Consider the following 21,557-nt stretch of genomic DNA (forward strand, 5'->3'; position numbering starts at 1 on the left):
GGTGTAAACGTGTATTTTCCCAGATTAAAAAAAAAAAAAAAACACTTTGGCTTTCAAAAACACACAAACACAGTATAGAATTTATGAAGGATTTACATGCAATGAAGGCAGCTATAATGGAGAAAGAAATGGCTCATAATATGGACAGGAAATGGACATTAAAAAGTTGAGACATGCCTCTGTCCCAAGCACTGACTTACAGGGAGACCAGTGCCCTTTTAAAAGGCAGCTACCCACCACACAGCCAGTTAAAGGTATAACCATAAGGTGCCTTGCAAAATTACAAACGGAACCCTCCCTTGTGCAATATCAAAAATAACTCACACATAGGCACACAAAATGGACATATTACTGCAAGAGAACTGATGAGAAAATGACCGATGTTTACAAATAGGCACACATTAAAAAAAGCACACGTATATATGCTGGTAAAGAACAAACAGGACAATCAGCCAAACTGAAAAACTAGCCTTTGGGGTTCAATCTTGGACCGAATCATTCAATCGAGTAAGTGTAATAACTGCCGCTACAAAAACGGTCCTCTTGCAACCTTACAAAGTCATACATACTAGCTGTCTTAGTCCTCTTTGGTTCTTTACCATCCCTGTAAAGCAAAAAGAGTACAGGGGGTTTCTGAAAAAAGTGACAAACGTAATAGAGGTTAAGTACAATTATATGTTCATGGTAGTTTTCTCATGAGTATTGAAAAACAGAAGTAGAGAAAAGACCAATGAGAAACTGCATAACATTTCAAAGAAATTTACATCAATGACAGTATATCTTAACGGGTTTAACAAAACATGAACATTAGTGATGCATGTGGGTGCAGCTCACAGCACAAACTGGCTAAATGATTGCTTTGATGTGGCTTTACTGACAAGACAAGGCACAGAAAAAGATGTGAATGAAGAGCAGGAGGACAGAGCAGGTTTTACGACGCCCCCTCCCCCCCCCTTGCCCCTGCCTCCTGCCTTACAAACTGCATATTCAGCACAGGCTAAAAGCTCAGCCTTCCAACAGTCATCTTCTGAAACTTCTAAGCTGAAAACAGGAGTTTCTAAATGTCGGTTTCTCCAGGGTGAGACTGAGATCAACGCGTATCAGCTTGTCCCATTTTCATATCATATAAAATATATGTATATAAAAGCTGATCACTGCTCCAAACAACATCACCTGCAGGTGTGACCTTACAGGGAGTGTCGGGTAATCACTATGGGCCATACATCCAGGGACTCACCACTCTGTTCACCTGTACACCATGTACACGCAGTGTCCAGCGTCCCATCCTAGACAGATTGTCGTTGCATACGTTGATCCCAGCGCTCATGCTGTGCTCTCATAGAACGCTGGCAGGACCTAACATTCCAGGTTCCAGGCACACTCTCTCTTTCTCTCTCTCACACACACACACACACACACACACACACACACACACACACACATCTGCCAGTAAAAGGGCATTACAAGCCAAGCCAAATCTACCCAGTTAAAAACCCAGCTGTCTTTGGGAGCAACTGTAAGAAAATGGGCTCCATGTCAGGCAGACAAAGCCTCCAGCTGCCAGCATTGGGTAGCAGTCTGGCACTCTACCAGAAGCAAGCATCAAATCCACAATGCTAACACATGGCTGGGCCTCGCCGTGCCCCCATACCTCTGCAAACCTACAGGACTCACCACCGCCTCTCTCATTTTCAGTTCTGCCGGACTGGGTTATGGCGAGTCTGCCAAAACGGCAGCTGGCAGACACTCAACCGCAGCCATGCTCAGAACCACCAGTAGAGAGTGCCACCCCACTCAGGAGTCTCTATGTAATGGAGCCTGAGATTCCATCGTTACTATACCTCTAGGCTATTCCAAACCAGACAAAGGCAGGCTAATGGACTGCTCATGCCATTTCACACATGCACCACCCCGCGGGGCAAACCTGAGGTCACATCCAAACTTAGTGTTCCTGTTCAAATCCGACAATACTCAGTGAAGTTTCATAAAGGAGCCAATGAAGTCCCCGTGTAGAGAGAGAACGTCCCGTCTTCATTGGCATGGCTGTCATGGCTCCTTTATGGCATCGATCCACACCGGGCCGACTGGCTGGCGGTCACCTCCCCATTACATCAGAGGTGGAGGCGGCCTGTGTGTCCCCCAGGGCTGTGTTCATTCAGAGAGGTGTCTCCGGGGCCTAAAAGGGAAGCCGTGCAGCACCGCGCTCCCCAAAGTGCTGCTAAATGCGCTGCATGCGCTCCCACATGACGGCATGTGGGCGTGTCTTTACCTGAATCTCAGCTCAACACAGTGAATACGAAGCACCCTTACGATCCCATTCCAACACTAACCTGGCACAAGTTTAGTCTTTGGAGTGATTCCGTTTTGTTCAGGGAGGGTATAAGGCTGACCCTCCCATCACACTAATGCTGCCGGTTATTTTTTAATTAATGCGCTAGTCTTTAGAGTCATTCCAGGGACACACAGACTGAATCGGCCCTGAGCTTAACTGCTATGGAGCTCAAGAGCACATGGCAGACAAAGCCTTCCAAGGAAGCGACGCTCTGCACATCTTTTGTGTTGGAGTTCCTTGACGATGAAATTCTTGCAGACTCTGTGCCACTGGGATGGTGAAGCACTTGCCCATATTCTTTGCTACTCATTGCTGCTGCAATCAGATGACATCGAGGGTATTCCTCTTTCCCAGCGGCAACGGGACAGTAAGATGGGAAAGTCACAATTTAATTACAAATAGTGAACTGGACACTCAAGTGATGCCGGGACGAGGGGTGGGGACAGGGAGGGACACTTTGGGATCCATGGCAACACCTGGACAAGTCAGGACCTGCGTTCCACCGGCTGCAGCAGACAGACCTCGCTCCCTGCAGACAGGATGGGGAGGCGGTTGTCCATGTGGTAGCTGATTAGGTGACTTACACTCTCAAAACGGTGGTCTTTGGTGCGAACCTGGGAGAAAACAGACAGACAGAGAGAGAGAGGGAGAACATGAGGACAGAGAGAGTGAGGATAGGGAGAACATGAGAGAGAGAGAGAGAGAGAGAGGAACCATGAGGTTGGGGGAGAGAGGTAGAACATGAGGACAGAGAGAGGAGAGAGAAATAAAAGCAATGCCCGTGGAAGGGGACAATAAATCAGGCAGCAAGAGGAAGCGAGCCCAGCATTAACCTACATTATCTAATCAGGCTCCCAGCTAGTAGGTCGAAAATGGGCAGCTGGAAGCAATCTTATAAACATGCCCTCCTGTTGCTAGTGGGCAGCACATGTGCCACATGGCGCCTGCCCCGTCGGAACGGGCCCTTACCACTCCTTCGGGGTCCACCAGCAGCAGGTGCTTGGGCTGCCCTCCCTGCTGGCCTGTCAGCACGTACTGTCCTGGCGTGGTTCCCGATTCCCGCACCAGAAAGTCGCCGTCCTTCGTCAGCAGCCGCTCAGCCTGCCTTCGGCTCAGGCTGCCATGGAACCAGGGCTCGGCCTGCAGCTGTTCGGCCATGGGGAGTGCTGCCCCCGCCACGGAGACGCCCAGCGCGTCGTCGAAAGGCTCTGCAAGGAGCAAGGAGGGTGGTTACTGATGCCTGGGGCCAGCACCATCAGCAAGCATGACGGCGGCGGTGAAGGGACACTCACTCATATCAAACGCATCTCGGTGGGCGTTGCCATTAGCGGCAGATGTGGGTGGGCGGGGCTTGTCCACATTAACATAAGACGGGTCGTCAAACAGGTCACGGCCACCCTCCTTTACCCCCGCTTAATGTTACGGAAAGAGAGAGCAAAAGGGCTCCGTCAATTAAATGCTTGCGCAGGACTGTCTTCGATTTTGGGGACAGCTGGGAACTACGGAAGACGAACCTGGGAGAGGTGGCAGGGGCTGCTTGTGCACGTCATTCTGTCCCGCTTGACCGTATGGCTGCAGACATAAGCAAACGATCACCGAAACATATACAGATACGCCAAACTGAATGGACGCAAGAGAGAGGCAGTGTGTGGCAAGAAGCAGGACCCAACCACCCCCCTGCCAGTCTCACCAGTGTGGCCCCTGGGGTGTGGCCTGCCCGGCTCCGCATGTCCACCAGGCCGCCCGGAGGGGGCTGTTTGCCAGGGAAGTTGTTGTAATAGGGAACTTCGGGAGGAGGCTGGCACTCGTCGTCCTCCTCCTCCCACGCAGACCCATCGAACGGAGCCATCCTACACCACAGGGGAAGAGGCAGGCCAGCTCAGAGCTCCACCAACTGGAGCACGCACGCACTCACACATGCATATCCAGCCATCCTACACCACAGGGGAAGAGGCAGGCCAGCTCAGAGCTCCACCAACTGGAGCACGCACGCACTCACACATGCACATGCAGCCATCCTACACCACAGGGGAAGAGGCAGGCCAGCTCAGAGCTCCACCAACTGGAGCACGCGCGCACTCACACATGCAGTCACACACACATATGTGCTGCTCACCTGTCGTGGGGTGTCACAAGCTTCGGGGGGTTCTTCAGGTACTGCTTGAAGCGCAGCTCAAAGGCTTGACCAATGGTGCTGATGACTTCCTGAGCTAAGCCCTCGGAGCACTCCAGGATGTGACAGGCTGTAAGGGGGGAGAGGCTGAAGAAAGGAGCACCAACCACACAGCGACAACCAGACACCATGACTGTGAGAGCAGAGCATGCTACAGCACTCTACCAGCCCGCTTGGATAAACTGTTGGTGCTAGAGGAGGTGAAAGAACTGAACCCTGATTGGAATTTCACAACGCACGCACGCACGCACGCACGCACGCACGCACGCACGCACGCACGCACGCACGCACGCACGCACGCACGCACGCACGCACGCACGCACGCACGCACGCACGCACGCACGCACGCACGCACGCACGCACGCACGCACGCACGCACGCACGCACGCACGCACGCACGCACGCACGCACGCACGCACGCACGCACGCACGCACGCACGCACGCACGCACGCACGCACGCACGCACGCACGCACGCACGCACGCACGCACGCACGCACGCACGCACGCACGCACGCACGCAGTGTTTTTTTCATTTCGTTTTTTCAGTTCATTTTTGTGAGAAAAACCGTAACCCCAACAATGATAACCCTTAACCCCTATGTAGCCCTAACCATAACCATAAGGCATTTTTAGTTTTTTTTTTATTGCAATCGCAGATTTTTAGAAAAATGAAAAAAATGGTTCCCACAGCCGCAAAATAACTCAAATTAGGCTCTTATTACATTGCGGGGACATCTGCTCCCCACAATATAATATGTACATCACACACATACAAAAACACTGCGCACGTGTGTAACACATAATATTTACATAAAAGCGTGCATCTCACCTCTCTGGTTGACAGGGTCTTTGGCTACATAAGCTACATACTCTGCTGTGTCCTGGGGAGATGGGCAGATAGGTGGGGGAAGGGTAGCAGCGTGGGACGGGGTGGAGAACAAGTTAGAGTTAGAGGGGCAGACTGCACATCTCTGACAGAAAGGGGAGAAAAGAGAATCAAGCCGCAGGAAGAGGAGACGGATCAGCAGGAAACAGAAGGCAAACGATTATGGACAGACAGGAAGTGAGGCGTAGCATCGCAGACAAAGGCCGGAAGCAAATGGCAAGTGACACTGGCACGCCTGAGAGGGGAAAACGGAGAGAACCGGCAGAGGAGTGAGCGACTCACTGGGTCTCCTCCAGAAGCGAAAGAGATGGACTGCATGTGATGGTTGGCGATAATCTGTAGGGAGAGAGGGGGGGCGGACAGATACAAATGTGATGTACAGTTTTGTGGATGAGACAAATGGAGGGATGGGGAAATCGAATGAGAGGGTATAAACTGGGGGGTGGGGGGGGAGGCAGGGTGAGAAAATTGTGGAGAGATCCCTTTAAGAACAACACAAGGTAGATAACCAGTGTCAGTGGCTAATTAGCTGACAGCAGATGTGCCACGGGGTCTGACCTGCTTGCAGTCCATGGCCATCAGGTTGAGGCTGCTGGTGGAAACGGTGAGGCTGATTGTCATGCCGGCAAACTGCAGGTTGCTCTTCCCAAGGATAGAAGACAGGCACCTCGTCGCGGGCTGGGGGGCAAGGGGCCAAAAATCCACCAGATCAGACACACACAGGCACAAGCTCACCCAGGAAGCGCGAGCAAGTGGTACAGAGGCAAAAATGCTAGATATGAAGCTTCTATGATGACGCACATAGACTCCATTTCAGGATCATCTTACATCATCCATCCAGCTCCCATAACAGCTAATACAGTGCCGTACTGTGACGAGCATGGAGGCAGCAGAGAGCCCACGGAGTGAAAGACCCAGAACAGGAGGCCAGTCCATCACTGAGCACTCACTCACACTCTCGTGCACATGCACTCACAAGTGCACTCCCATTCACTCACGAACACTAAAGAGCACACTCTCCTGCCCACCCCCACTAAAGAGCACACTGACAATCACACAATATAGCCAATTTAGAAATAATTAACCTAGCAGTATATCTAAGGAGTGAGGTAACTAAATAATCCCATGTCAATAAGGACAGAATATGAAAACACACCATGGACACATGGAGCAGAACCCGAAAGCCACAACCCTGGAGGTGAGCGGCTGCAGTGCTAACCAGGGAGCCTCCATGCCACCCCCATATGTACTGTTAAGTACCAGCAAGCCCCAGTGAGACAGAGTCAAAAGTGATTCACATAAATACTCTGAAGAAACCGAACTGTGACAAATTCCAGCTTTCAGCAGGACAAAAACTCCTCCATTCTTCTGAACGGCAGTGTCAGAGAGATGAACATACATGTTACGGATGCACTGTGTTAACCCTTCTGAAGTAGGCAGCCATGTTTAACACCAGTGTTCAGATAAGCGCCAACACCACCTCGAGCGCCAAACACCACCTGGTTTTTGCTTGAGTGTTCAAAGTTCAAATTGATTAAACTTCCACCAAGTTCGCGGATCTCTACTGAACCAGCATGCAACATAATACAATCTTTGGTATGCAACTTCTAGGTTTAGCGACTTGGAAACCAAAACATTTAGTAACATGGAGGAGAAACAAATAATTGTCCTAGTACCCCAAATTATTTAACGTCACCTTAAAGTCTTATGGAGACTAAAGAAAAATTCTACTTGGAGGTGTGTCACTTCAGAGACAGGGATACCAGGTTAGTTTTAGTAAGCATATTTTGCTAATGAAACTAAAGTAAACGCAAATTAACTTTATAATGTATATATAAAATATGCACATGTGGTCTTTCAGAGGAGGAAAATTTTGAGACAAATATAGAAAAACACTTACAATCGCACTTATTTTTAGGGCAAAAGCTCTGTAATGACGAAAAAGTGTGAATGAGTAAACCGAATTGTTTGCCTGTGCCAAGCGGTTCTCCGCTTGCTGTGTGGATGCAGCTTGACAGAAGCCACAACAGGCTGGGCAGATGCATTTGCGGGTATGTTGCCGACCTTCTATTTTGGCGGTGCTGAGGGACGGGCCACTCCGTAGCAGGCGGATGCATGTGGGGGTGTGCTGATGACTGTGGTGCTGAGAAACGGCTCGCACCAGACTCAGAGATAGGGGTTTGTCAGGGTGTGCTCATACCGTGCACTTAACTGCTGATTTAAAACTTCCTGATTTAAAAAGCAGGCTGGGGGCCAGGGGAACAGGAATAGGTGGTTGGAGGGGGGGCGGGCACAGTGGGCACTGCAGGTACCTTTCTTCTCCGTTGAGCCCCCTTGGCCCCGGGCACTGCCTCGCACACTACAGCGACTGCCTCCCTGGAGAGAACAAAATGCACAGCACATCACATGAGAAGCATGGGCACACCTGTCCCCCGGATTGTTCTGCAGACACATCAGCTGCGATACAGAAACCAGGGGGACACTGGCTGTCCCGACGGAAGAATGGGAAGGGAGCGGAGCAAAGCAGCGGGTTGCATCTCTGACATTTCTTGCAAACACCACATTACTCTGCAAGAGGCTAAGGATCACATGCAAACAGCTAAAGCAAATAAGGTTGAACAGGAAACTGGGCTGGGATGTGTGTAGTGAGCTAACAGAGGCTGCATGTGGTCAGCAGAGTACGCCAGCTGCTCTCCACCCAGCCCCACCCATGCTGACCACAGTGGCGGCGGTGTGACGTGCCTGCGCCTGCCTACCCCCCCCCACTAGCCTGCCAGCCAGCCAGCACGCTAGATAAATATTTAATGCAGGGAGGGGCACCTATCCACAGATGTGAGGAGAGGGAAAAAAATGATTAGAGAATGAGCAGAAGAGATTTGGGTTAGTGCCGACAGCAGTTTCACAAACGAAAAAGCGATTTCTAGATAGGTGGATGTTATTCAGTAAGTGAAAATGGGGGGGGGGAGAGGGGTAAGCCCACCAATGCTGCCAAATTTATACATCTTTAGGAAGCTCCCTGCACAGATGGACAAAGCACGGTACAGAAACAAACACACACACACACACACACACACACACACACACACTCCTACCTTGTGACCTGAGTTCTAGTACTGAAATCCAAAGCTCTCATGGACTGCAGAACCTCCACGCATCCCATATACTACAGGAGGCAGAGGCAAAGAAACGGCACATGAAAAATGTATTACCAAAGCTGTCTTATTAGCCAAACAGCAATGCATTAGATTAGTTTACGAGGAGCAACCATGACTGCTGGAAGAGGTGGGGGAGGAGTGGATCTGTCAGACTGAATATCTCTCTCTTCAGATCATTCAGCTTAAGAGGGCGACTGCCTGCCCTCCAACGTAAAATGAAAACACCTCACCAAATGATACTGCTCCTTATGATTTTCTTAGCATAAACAGCATGGTAACATGTAACCTTTCTATGCATACAGTACTGTGCAAAAGTCTTAGGTGGTTCCAAAAAAAACAAGAGTTTAAATCATCTTCGTACTGGTATAACGTGTCTCGCCAATGTCAGCCCAACCATTTCAAAACCTCTCCCACAGTCACCCCAGTATCTGGAGCAATCACCCAATACACCACTGAATTTGACTCGACTACCACCCCACTTCCTATAGCTAGTCAATACTTTCATTATTTAACTAAATCAATTAAGTGGTATATTTAATAAACTGATCAATCAAGTGAGATGGTGGTGAAATATAACAAATATATGGAATATGGCTGAGGTGTTCCTGAGGAGAGGTTTTGGAACTGAAGCGGTGTTCATCTAGTCATCCAGTAAGGCATCAGTAAATTTTTGGAGAAGAGAAAAAAATTCTGGTTAGTTTTAACTGCCTTAATTTGCTTATGGTTGAATATTAAATTGTTTTTCTTGAGCACATAAACACTTCCTAGCCAGCTTTTGACATTCCCTTTGACTACCTAAGACTTTCGCACAGCCCCGTGGCAGAGCTGCAGGTACGTGTATCGCAGGGGGCTTCGAGGGACATACCCGGACAGTGTACGACACCCCCGAGGTGCTGACCACGCTGTCTGAATGGAGCCAGCCTCGGGATGGCTTGTTGACGAAAGACCCGTGTCGTGTCCACTCGTCTCCGCCGAGCTGTCCCCCCTCCACCCGGGCCCGTCGCGAGGCCCCGCCCAGCCGGTTCATGTCCTGCGTGGGACGGGGAGGGGGAGAGGGAGCCATCATTGGGGGTGCTAACTCGGCCATGGGCTCCCCCGGGGGCTCCCCAAGAGCTTGGGAGTTAGAAGGCCTGTTTGTTGCTTTAAGGCCGGGGAGCAGAGTAGCAGAGACGCCCAGGCGCAGGGCACCCATGCGGGGAAAGAAAGAGCAGAGCGTTGTGGGGCTGTTCTCGGCTGGACGGGGTGAGGCAGGAGGAAGGATGGGGGTAAGGGATGTGGAAGAGAGAGAGGAGGGCAGGCCAGGAGGAGTGAGAGGGGTCAAGGGGGCCGGAGGGGAAAAAGAGGAGTTTGAGTTCGTATCATCTGTAGAGCTGAGGGATTCACTACGGAAATGAGTGTATTTTGTTTTGGGGACCAGCTCCATTCTGATCTTTAAATATGATATTCTTATAAAATGTTTTATCAGAAGCCACACTTCCTGTGGTTTTGTTGGTTACGCGCTTTCTTTGAATTCAGAGTCTCTCCGTTTCTCCGGAAGAAGGGCCCGCTGTTTCGCTGCGCTGCGTATCCATTCCCGGCAAGCCTTCCTAGGTCTTTGACTTCCCCGCATGGTCAGACACGGCGGAAAAGCATGGTCTGCTGCAAATCTGCCGAGAAGGTGCTGGCCATCCGGCGCCCCGTGGCTGAAGCTTCTGACACCATCAGCACTGCAGTTGATCCGCAGTGAGACCCCTGAGTGTCTGAAGGTCTGATTTGTGCATCAGTCCCAATGCGATTTCGTTTTTTTTCTTCTTCTTCAAAAAAGCACCAGTGAAATCAAAAGTGTGTCTCGTTGCATGTCTGCATTGTCACTCTGTGCATATATATTTATATTTGTACAGGTTTGACCCCGCGTGTTATGGCTGTCTCCTTAGCGGCACGTCTGCGCTGCGTCGGGCCCACTGACAGGTGACACCATCACAGCACAGGGCACGGTGAGAACCAGGCCGGCAAGCGGTCATCTGACAGCACCATGGCAAGAGAGACAAAAACAAATAAACAAAGTTTAAAAAAAACCTGATGTCCTGCAGGTAAGGTGAGTGTTCTGCTACAAAGGCATCCAGTCCTCTCCAACACACAGCAGGCTGATCAATTAGGAAGGAAAGTCTAGTGGAGAGTAAAACAGCAAGCCTATGAGAGAAGTGCGCCACACGGTGACCGGGAGGCCCCCTGAAAGACAGTCACGCACCTCATCAGCCTGCACTGCCTGCTTGCCTGCCTCTTGGCCTCACTCTAATCCCTCTCTCGCTTCCTCCATATGGCCTCGTGGTCTTTCGGGTTGGCCTGGGGCCTCTCCCTATCACTCTCCGCAGGCCCTTCCCTCCTCCTCCACACAACCTCTGGCCCTACCACATGTACCAGGCTCCTCTGTGACTTCAGGCTCTCCTCCCTGGCCCTTTTCTCCTTGAAGCCCTCTCTCTTTTTCCAGACGGTGTACTCCCTCTCAGGTTCCACCACCTCCTCCTGCACCACCACTCCTTCCCTCCTCTTCCAGATAATCTCACGCTCCCCCTCTCCCCCTCCCTCATCAGCTTTCCCGTTCTCCAGGCTGTCACTATTTAAGATTTTCTCCTTACCCCCTTTACCTTCCACCTCCCCTCCAACCCCACTCCTAAACTGACGACTCACGCTAACCAGCAAACTCCCAAGCGCTTACATGTCAGCGTGTCACAGGAATAGGACTTGAACAACACAATAAGAAGATAGAAAAGAGAAGGTCAGAAAGTGCAATGGACTCTTACAACAGCAGCTTAACAGCCCGCAAACATCACTAATAACCTAAACCAGTCAACCACTTCACCCTCATTCACAATTGTGTCAAAAGGGTGAGATCTTCAAAAAGTTCCCCTTCCATCATCATCTCTCTTTTGCATCATTTAAAAAAACTCTAGCTTTATAAGCCTCCACAGTGCAGAAAATTACACAAAAACACCAACTACGTGATCAAACAGAGTTCCTGAGTGAACTGTGGGGTCAGACTAATGAGACAGGAAGACGACACGCTCCTCGCTCTCATATTATGGGAAGAGATGGCGTTGCAGACTGCAGGGACTAACCAGCAACGGGTTGAAAGGAGCTGTAGTCTAAGGGGATACCCTATCGGGCAGAGGGAGCGCCCAGAGAGAGGCTCCACATAGTTGGGATCTCGCACCTTGTTGCACAGTGGCTAGCGGGTAGTGCGGGTTACCCCATAGCATACAGTACTGAGACAGCTCAGGGCAAAAGAGAGAAACCGCGACTATCCAGCGAGCACCAAACGCCAGCCAGGGCCACGTGTAGCACCATGCGGCAGACCGACCTGCCGAGCCCTGGTCCCAATATGGCGCAACACCCTGCCAAGAGCAGGGCGGGACAGCGATAGTCAAAAAATGCAGCACAGTGGCTTAACAGTCCGGTCCTGATTATGGTGAGAGCAAGAACGCCGAACTCTGTGCCACAGCACAGGAAACAGTGCAATAGGGCTCACCTGCAAACATCCCACGGCATTCAACCTACAGCCATGTGACGGTGAAGCACCAGCAGGTGGCGCCGGTCTCCCGGAGAAGTGCACAGGGGGCCGGGATGGGGGGCTAATAAGGACAGCGTGCCGACGCTCTCCTGCTACACCAGGCCATCGCCCGGCCAGCTGCAGGTCAGTGCACACAGCCCACGGGACCAACGGCAGCACTGCGTATGCCAAGACGAGAAGGTTAGCATGACCTACACAGCTGCAGGCAGGCGGCAGAGCACCCAAAGGCACCGCTCTGGAGGAAGGTCACCGGGTCCGGAGAATCGGAAAAGACCAGTACCATGGAGAGCTTGCGAAATAAGCCGGCAGACAGCACCTAGCACCACCACGAAACACTGCGAGCACCAGATGAAACCCTACATGCAGGCCAGTACTTGTGTCAAGACAAAGGCCATGACAGAAAATATAAAAACACAAAGATGACAATAACACTGTGATCAGTACTGAGCACCACTAAGAGAGGTCTACGGAGGACGAGATCACAACTACATGCTAAACAAATAAAGTCACCATCATCACTGAGCACCGCTAATAGATGTGGAGACTGCAAAGGACGAGATCACTACCACATACTACACAAATAAAGTCACCATCAGCACACATCAGGGGCAATTTCCCCCAGGATGTACAGCAATAAAAAAAATGACTAAAATGACTTTCACCAAGTACAAATGATCCATTCAGATTTCCACAAATGCAAACCTGAAAGCCCAACAGGACATGAATTTTATCAAAAAAGGACTACTTAAGCATAATACATCATAGCAAAATTTACTAGCAAAATTATATTAAAAAAGGAGTCCATGTTAGGACTGTTTAACTCTGTCAACCTAAACAGAGATGAAAAGTAAGACCCCAGAGATCAAATACCTGACGAGTACTCAAGTCCTTTAAATATGAGAATACAAGGATACGCTTCCAGTCACTGAAGAAACTGACGGAATAAAAAAGATTAAGTGGCTGTACAGTCTTAACATCCTCCTTTCATGTTCTTTAAGAGCGACATCCTAGTTTGACGTTAAAAAAAAAAAAAAAAAAAGGTAGATTGTTTTGGGGGGAGGGGGATTACTTATGCTTAGTTTAAAAAAAAAAAACCCAATAAATCTTTACTCTGCCAGGACCAGACTTTCCATCGTCTAGCCCTCCGGTCTCCTCCCTGCGAAAACGCTCTCACCTCCTGCTATTTGCCTGCCCCCTTGTTTCCAGGAAGGGAGGAGGGGAAAAAAAAAAAAGAGAAAAGGAAATCACAAAGTCATAGTGAGCTGATTAGTTCATTTGCCCCAGCACATTGTCTCGGTCAGCCAGACAAAAGGACAGACACGCTCAGAAGACGACAGCCCTCCTTTGTTTGCTCTCCCTCCGCCGCTGCTCCTTTGCCATCCTCCGCCGCTCTCACGTGTCCCCGTCGCGGTCCAGCACTCTCGCGCCGCTCAGCTACGGCTCCCTGCGCCCTGCCGCTCCCCACTCGGCGTTGGGCATTTATGAGGACACGCGCGTCTGTGCGTGCGTGTGCGCGTGTGCAGTGACGCCCCCCCCCCCCCAACTCAGCAAGTAGGAACGGAAGAAGCAGCTCCTCTCTGAATACTGCCTGGTAACCTGAGAGAGAGGGGGAGGGACAGGGAGGCGGGGTGGGGGGGGGAGCTGCTCTGCTTCCTGTCTCTCCCTCACTCCAGTGCTTCTGGCCAGAGCATCCGTGGGAAGGCATATGCAGCCAGTTCTCCGTCAGCGATGTGTGGTGATGCTGTGTGACGTGCAGTCCAGAATGTTGGCTCCTCGCTGCATTCACAGCTTCGGCATGGAGGAGGACAGACCGCCTCGCTGCCGTCGTGCATCCAGGTAAACTCAGGGGCATGCCAGACTCAGACTCATTTACCAGTGGGGGGGGGGGTGGGGGGACAAAACAAGCAGTAACGAATCGGAAATGACGGCCTCGGGCTGTAAAAAGTGAGTCACACCAGTCCCACGAGGACAAACACCCACGGCGAGCGTGTTAGTTTACGTTGCTGTACCAGCCTGCGATCAAAGCAGCATCTCATAGGTGTCAAGCTGGGGCACATTAGGAGTCCGAAGGAAATTTTTTTTTTTAAAGAAGTGGAATTCAGCACTTCCCTACAGATCTAAAAGGGAGAGGTCCCTTCAACAGAACAGGCAAGCACCAGGATGCGATCCCTAGGTCCCGCAGTCCCAAACAAAGCCCAAGGCACAGGGAGAACGAGAAGACCACACCAGGAAGCCTGTCCCAAACTGGGACACCAGCACCTTGGCATAGGGGTTGCAAATTAGACCTCACACTGACCAGTGCGCCAACTGCTGGCAAAAGATAGAAGGGAGGTCCTGTACCAAGGATCCAGAGATTTCAGCCTTTAAACTTAACATTTAAGTGAATCAATACAAGGCTTACTGTCCCTACTGAGACTTACTCTGACATGTCATTACAGTTCTGTCTGGCAATGGGAGACATTTTAATGACCATAGCTAAGAGGAAACACTGTAAGGGACCATGACTGATTTCACGGATATCTTTATAATTATATGCACTAAATGCAAAGTTTGACTAATGCTGCACAGAATAATGGTATTATTCTGCTTACAGACCAGCTACAAATTTCTCCTAATCCCTGACTCAGGAGTTGTGAGCTCCGGTACCAAATAACAATCCTCTGTTTAACCTCAGGTTCACACTAAGAATACATCTAGCAGGTGAGGTGTGAGGTAACGACTGGAGGGACGTGCAACCTCTATCCCACAGCGTGGCCATAGAAATCTCCAGGGCTTACCACGTACTCCATGGGGCTGCCCCGCACGTGCCTGCAGCCCTAGGAACACCACAAAAGGGATCAGCACAAGCAGCAGGTACTGTTCAGGAGAGGGTCTGGGCACGGCGGCATGCACACACACTCTGGCAGGCGTCCACGTGCTTGCAGCGAGGGCGTAGGGGCGGTCGTGCTCAGACACACACCAGAGAATGACAAGAATGACAGTTGGGGGGGGGGGGGGGGTGGGCGAGTGCGTGTCTCAGCTTGGCCCACGGTGATGCTGGGTGGCCACCGTCCTCCGGCGAGCCACAGATTTCAAAAACCTCCTCTTCTTTGGACGGGGGCAGGTATCCATAGAGAACAGTGTGACATCATGCATCCCCCCCTCCCCACAAAAAAAAAAAAATTTAAATCATCCACCGGGCCTCAAATGAAATACACGAGACCCAAAACAGAACTGAAGGAAGCTTCCTTGCTTTTCTGCCTGTTATGCAGTGACAAACTCACACAGAGCAGAAAACAGGGAGCAGAGGAATGGGGGGGGGGGGGGCTGCAGAGGGTTTAAAAAATTAATATTCAGCCCCTTTCACTCTGAACTCCCAAAGTGCTTCTGGAGTGTCAGGCTCTTTCCGCCTAAAGAACGACTTGCTACAGAGATCTGGAAAATAACATACTCTTGATGCATCACCAGTACGTTAAAAATACGGTGTTGCTCTTTATGTTAGACAAAGAATTTAAAAAGTGACTTGATTGCTTTGAGTTCTCTTTTTGCGGTTTTACAATCTTGTCTCATTCCCCATTCAGACGGGCCACCTGTTCGGTTGTGCAGAAATTGTGTACTCTAGCGTTAGTCATCGTGTTACTGGGCTACATTTTGTTCCAGACACACTGACTCGGGTACATTTTATTCTCTGGAATCTAATCAGAGTTATTCAAAAGAGTAGAACTAAAAAATAAAAAATAAACAGAAGTTAACGAGCAAAACTGAGAAGTGTCATCAAGCAGGTAAGACGTATTCACCCTGCGATACAGCACTGACACATAGGAATGTGGCAAAACCTGGATTAACCATTAACTCCTGATTACTGCACAAAAAATCTGCGCTAGGCTTTGAGGATCAACCTGAAGAGCACAACTTTCTTCCCCACTCTCTCCTCTAGCGCTGAGGCCCCAAAGCCTAGTTAAACACTATGTGAAAGAGTGTCTTGCCACACAACCCAAACTGACTCACATGATTTATTAGAGTCAACAGTTGAACACATTTGCCCTTGTAGCATGGTAACAATGACTAAATAGCAGGTAACCCAAGCTGATTGGTATCAATACAACAGGCCCAGGACACGGCACTCTTTACTGCCTAAGGGAGTAACCAGACCAAATTACTATGTGTCACAGACAGAAAACCAGATACAGGATTAAGGCCTGGTATCATCCTACATATACTGATGCTCATGCTTAAACTGCTCCGTAGTCCAGTTTCAGCAAAAGCAACACTGCAGATCTGGCCCTAAAGCTCAGACATGATTGGGGATCCATCTCCGCAAGCTGTGTAACCACGTCGACCAACTATGTGCACAATGAGCCCCTTTCATAAAACATAATATACATGTATGATCTTGCCTGCAAACTCTCTACTATTAATATAAACGTGCAATTCAGCAAACAGCATGTTGGGGGTGGGGGGGGGCACATGTGCTGTTTAACAAGTTTAGAGATAATGGGAATCTCAAAACTCAACACTTGCTTTTTGAGTGGAGAGTTTAATCTCATCTGGCCACTCTGACCTCTGTAACTAATTTAACTTAACAAAGCCCAACTGCTATGAAGCCAGCATGCGAATGTTCCATTTTGGGCTTCTCTCTCTGCTTCTTTCCCTCTCCCTCCCACATTCATTCCACCGCTCTGTCTCCAAGCTCTCACCCACACACGGAACTTCAGGCGCAGTCGTACGCAGCCTAGCTCTCTCCATCCCACTCTGAAGCACTAACTCCTTAGCTCCCACCAAGTGGCCGAGTCATACAAGGCGGTCGGCCTGCCACTGAACCAAGGAACAGAACGTTTCACACGTCAAATGATGCGAACCTCTACAAGTTTAAATCTGTACAAATTCGAGCTACATTCTACGAAAAAGCTGCCTTTAAGAAACGCAGTGCTAGCACCTGGAGGTTTTCCAGCCATCTGGTTTTTTTTAGCTACTAGACTGTTTGCACTCATATCACAATATACTCCCACCTCTCTACCTGGGCTGCATTTAACTGCTGACATTAAAAATGAATACTGACAAAGCTTAAATCATGCACCATATGAAAGAAACTGAACAGACTGAAATATTCAGCACTTGGACATCACCCTGCAGTCATGCACCACTGTCGGCACTATTGACAACTACCTGGCGACACTAGTTGACATGCATGACATGCTGACATTCATAACCAGCACAGAGATGGACCTATGTGCCAGGCCTGGGAATTAACACAAGCACAGCAGATGCAAAGTCGAAGCCCCAGAGAACCCCATGTTTGATAAGGGGTTTTAGCTGGGCTGATTCACGTGAAGCAATGACTCTAACACATGCCGACACAGAAGCAGAGACCGGGGGGAGGGGGGACAAACCTGAGATGAGACCACATCCCGGCTTGTGTGCTGACGAGAAAGAACACACTGACTCTGCAGAGTCACAGCTGCCGACTGGCCCTGGGATGGAATTCGGCCTGTTCTCACCCCACTCGTTTCTCTTCTTCACTGCATTGGTGAATCATTGATGGCAGGTCCTTTTATTTCATTTGGAAATACCTGACACCGCTGTCCCAGCTGGGAAAACGCCACTCGAGCACCTTCAGAAAGGCATTTTTCGCCGTGCTTCCGTCTGATCACTATCAGGCTAGACGTCATAACGTCAGTCGCGAGCTATTCGCACGCCAGACACTAACAAATGCAAGCTGCCACAGTATTTCCATCACGCACAGCAGCAGGGCTAACAGAACACAGCCCTCATCTGAAGCATTGACATGCCAAGACATCGGGTGTAAAGCACATTGTGATACTCCTCGAAACGAAACACAGCCACCCTTACCAAACACTGCTTCCTGAAAAGCTTCTGCCACTTGCCACCACCATGCTTGGATTTGATCCACCAGTAACTCCTGACAGGCCACTGACAGCATGCACCTCTGTCTCCATTACAGGAAGCCTGGCACGAGGACTGAACATTTCAGTCCTCTTGGTGGATTGCGAACAGGGACCAGATGGGACCAGCTGTCAGCAAGACAACAGGGACACTGGGCCACAAGTTCCTAGATTTATTTGGATTAGACGGTCTTTTATCAGCAGAGACTTCAACAAAAATAAATTCAGCCGTGGGTGACTTTGCTTCACACCAAACCTGAGATTAGGCTTCAACAGTCATTCTTGTCAACAAAGCTAAACTGGCAGACACATCTACTGTCCAAAAGTCTACCTATTTAGGATACCAGGCTTGAGGTCAAAAATTAAATTGCACAAATTGAGTAAACAAAACCAAAAAAAAACAGTGCATATGGTACAAGACAAGTGTGATAAAACTGGCAGATGGAGCAGTACGAGTATAGTCTTGCTAAAAGAGGCAGCATGTGATTGCTGTCTTGAAGCAAAATAAAAATGAATCCAAACCACTGCATTCCTGCTCAAAATTGCATTTCACACAGCTGAGCCACAAAGGCACCCAGCAGTTACACATAACAAAAATGGAGCAAATCTTAAATATTAGCATTATAGGGGTGTGATATTTACATAAAAAAATAAATAAATAAAAACATTTTAAATGATTACAGAAAAGAAACTTACTCCTTTGGCATGGACAGAAGCATTAAGTTTAAGAGTAGTAGGCAACTAACTTGGGGGGGATTTTTCGGACTACAATTCAAAGAAAAAAATTATTAATATTACAGGGACAGACGATGATACAATGCAGAAGAGATTAATGATGAAAGTATTCAGATAAAAAAAAGCGTGAGAACCAGCTATAAAGAAAGGAGGTATAATGACCTAAATACCGAAATCATTAATCAGCTATAATCATTGAGATTGTTGTATGTATTTCCAAAATGACATTCATAATCGTCATTAACTCCAGATCAGTCGACAGCGCCGCATTATTCGATATACTTTTTTGGCATGATGAATCCTGAAACTTTCACTTTAAAGACAGACACTATTTCGGGTCATTATTTTTGACAAAACTTTTTGGTCTGTATGTGGGATGCGGCTGAATAATCTGTAGGCGCTTTAAACTCCAGCTGCATTCCGTACGCTTTATCGGTCAATACTAACAAAGTAGAAGCACAGAATACGAAAAGATCACGAAATTACTGAGCAACCACCCAGATATTTCGTACGTTAAAATATAACAGAAAGTGATTGCGGGTTGGATAACAGGAGGTGGCAAAGTTGCACACACATGGCCGTCCAGGAACGTAGTTTGACACCCCTGCCCTACGCGAATGAAACCGATTCGTCCATATTTAGGGATCTTTCCAGCGCTGAAACGTGGGTGCGGGCTTACTGAAATGTACCCTCGGAACCGAGCGTTAGCAATACCCCCAGTCTGGCATGAAAGCAGTCCTGCCGTTGGAGTCGAACCCCAGACTGGCTGCGGCTTCGAGCCGGCCCGTCCGCCGTTCCAGCCTACAGCTGCGGACGGGCGAGGGGCCGGGCGAACGGGCACGTCCAGCCCGACGCTCAGGCGAGGATGTGTGTTTAATTTCACGACTCACCAGCTCTCTGGCGTCCGCCCTGTCTTCGTCTGTTAGCCGCCTGCCCGGGCTCTCAGATCTCCAGCTCCCACGGTTTAACCATGAAAGTTTCGTGAGGGGGGAGAGAGGGGAAGAGCAAGAAAAATGGTTAGCTGAAGTTGGAGATAGTTTCGTGCCGAGGCCCCTTCTTTATGCAGTTATGACTTCGCTGTCTAGAAGTTTTCTTCTTCTTTTTCTTTTTCTTTCCCTTCCTTTTCTTCCTCTCCGCTCCCCCCTCCCTGCCAAAAAGCCAACTTCCGCGAGCCAGCCGTTACGTCACAACTCGCGGCGTCCGCACCTGGCCGGCTCGCGCGCCGCCTTAGCTAAGAGTTTCTGCCCTATTGCGCAATGAGGGGGGAAACAGGCAATTTTCGAGCACCGTGAACATGTTGGCCTCTGCCAATGACGGATATGTTATCAGCGTAAATGTGGATTTATTAATGCCGCAAATAGTATGGAGCAAATAAAAAACTATTGCACAGAAACGTCAATTCTAAACGTTACTGTTATGTATAGAGAGAACTAATGATAAAGATGATCAAAGTGACTCTTTCATTAATAACTATTTTAACCAACGAATAGACGTGTGCGTTAGTATGCGTATAATCTATGGGGGAAAAACATTAGGTTTCAGTATGAAAGTATATCATTGAGCTGATGGGTTTTCAACTCCACCACAGCCCGATCGGCTGTTAAAACCGCGATGCATTCACCTTATGTCCTCGTTGATCTGCATTTCAATCTCTAGGACAGCTGCTGCCATGTGTAAGTAGTCATAAAGAGAGAAAAGAACAACTTTGATTCATTAATGGATGAAACATCACAGCTTTGTTTCCCTGCCCTCTTTGGAAAGCAGTCCTGGCGGCTACCGTACTACTGTATTTTATTTATGCTAAATATATATAATCTGGTCATGGATAGAAAAAAACTGCCGATGTTTGGTTACTGTGCGCTCTCTGCCAAGACATGGAATTATTATATCGGAACTTTTTTTGGTTATGCTTCAATAAATGACACTCACACTGTATTTACTGTAAACGACGTTTTTTTTTTACACCTATGTGGTACATAATCTGTATAAACGGAAGCTGTATTCAGACGGAATTATTTTAACTGTAATTTTGACTTGATTAGGTTAAGCTGTTTCACGCAGCAGTATGTAGTGGTAACCGTGTATATGGGGGGGGGGGAATAACATTCACATGACGTCGGATTTTCCTTCATATGATGCATATAAGGGGAAAGATGCTGTAAAAAGAGGAAGGGATGTGAGCTGTGCAGTAATTGCAGATGCTTGCCCAGTATTAAGCCATACTCTGCTTCAGCTTTTAAGTTGGCGTCTTTCCGCCCCCCCCCCCCTTTTTTGTGGGGTCCCACATCCTGTTTTTCATGGACGCCCTCGACCCCCAACCACCTCGAAATGACCTTTAAAAACAAAAAAATAATAATACGGGTAAAATAGGAAGAGAGTTGACAGAAATGGCCTTGTGTTCAGACAAAGGGAAATACGTGAAAAAGTTTTTGACACTTATAAGTCGCCTACTTTGACAGCAGTTTGATTTTCAGCCTTTTATACCTCCAGTGTGCGGTCTATTAGATGTGACAACAAGAGCTGCTTGTGTAGAACATCTCTGCTTTGATCCAGACTCAATTATTTGATGTTTAATTTAAATGCAGATATACCTTAGCTCAAATAGTGTCACAAACTGAACATTTGTTCGCCAAACCTTGTATATGATAAACTAAATTTGAATTACTTATATCCCTGTTGGGGGCGGCATGGTGGTGCAGTGGTTAGCACTGTTGCCTCACACCTCTGGGACCCGGGTTCGAGTCTCCGCCTGGGTCACATGTGTGCGGAGTTTGCATGTTCTCCCCGTGTCGTCGTGGGGTTTCCTCCGGGTACTCCGGTTTCCCCCCACAGTCTAAAGACATAC

At 49.0% G+C, this 21,557-nt stretch overlaps 1 protein-coding gene and 1 long non-coding RNA gene across 4 annotated transcripts; one reads left to right on the forward strand and one right to left on the reverse strand.

Moving 5' to 3' along the window:
- Positions 1 to 75: 75 nt before the first annotated feature.
- On the reverse strand, positions 76 to 19,928 carry shc1 (SHC (Src homology 2 domain containing) transforming protein 1). Of its 3 annotated transcripts, XM_049024403.1 has the most exons (14): positions 19,603 to 19,921; positions 14,873 to 14,911; positions 9,414 to 9,578; positions 8,486 to 8,556; positions 7,706 to 7,769; positions 5,952 to 6,071; positions 5,676 to 5,729; positions 5,337 to 5,388; positions 4,449 to 4,575; positions 4,023 to 4,182; positions 3,847 to 3,904; positions 3,625 to 3,744; positions 3,302 to 3,540; positions 76 to 2,946 (listed from the first exon to the last, which is right to left on the reverse strand). In XM_049024403.1, exons 2-14 carry the CDS (start codon positions 14,882 to 14,884, stop codon positions 2,818 to 2,820), a joined length of 1,371 nt encoding a protein of 456 aa, XP_048880360.1. In that variant the 5' UTR covers positions 14,885 to 14,911; positions 19,603 to 19,921; the 3' UTR covers positions 76 to 2,817. The 3 variants fall into 3 exon arrangements, with proteins under 3 accessions (XP_048880360.1, XP_048880359.1, XP_048880361.1); XM_049024402.1 differs by lacking the exon at positions 14,873 to 14,911 and having other exon boundaries at positions 9,414 to 10,548; positions 19,603 to 19,928; XM_049024404.1 differs by lacking the exon at positions 14,873 to 14,911 and having other exon boundaries at positions 19,603 to 19,920.
- Positions 13,722 to 18,444, forward strand: LOC125748379 (uncharacterized). The gene is made up of 3 exons (XR_007399537.1): positions 13,722 to 13,931; positions 14,770 to 14,948; positions 18,037 to 18,444. It is a non-coding gene; the product is annotated as an uncharacterized LOC125748379 (long non-coding RNA).
- Positions 19,929 to 21,557: the final 1,629 nt, after the last annotated feature.

Source organism: Brienomyrus brachyistius, chromosome 9, assembly GCF_023856365.1.
Source record: "Brienomyrus brachyistius isolate T26 chromosome 9, BBRACH_0.4, whole genome shotgun sequence".
Lineage (NCBI taxonomy): Eukaryota > Metazoa > Chordata > Actinopteri > Osteoglossiformes > Mormyridae > Brienomyrus > Brienomyrus brachyistius.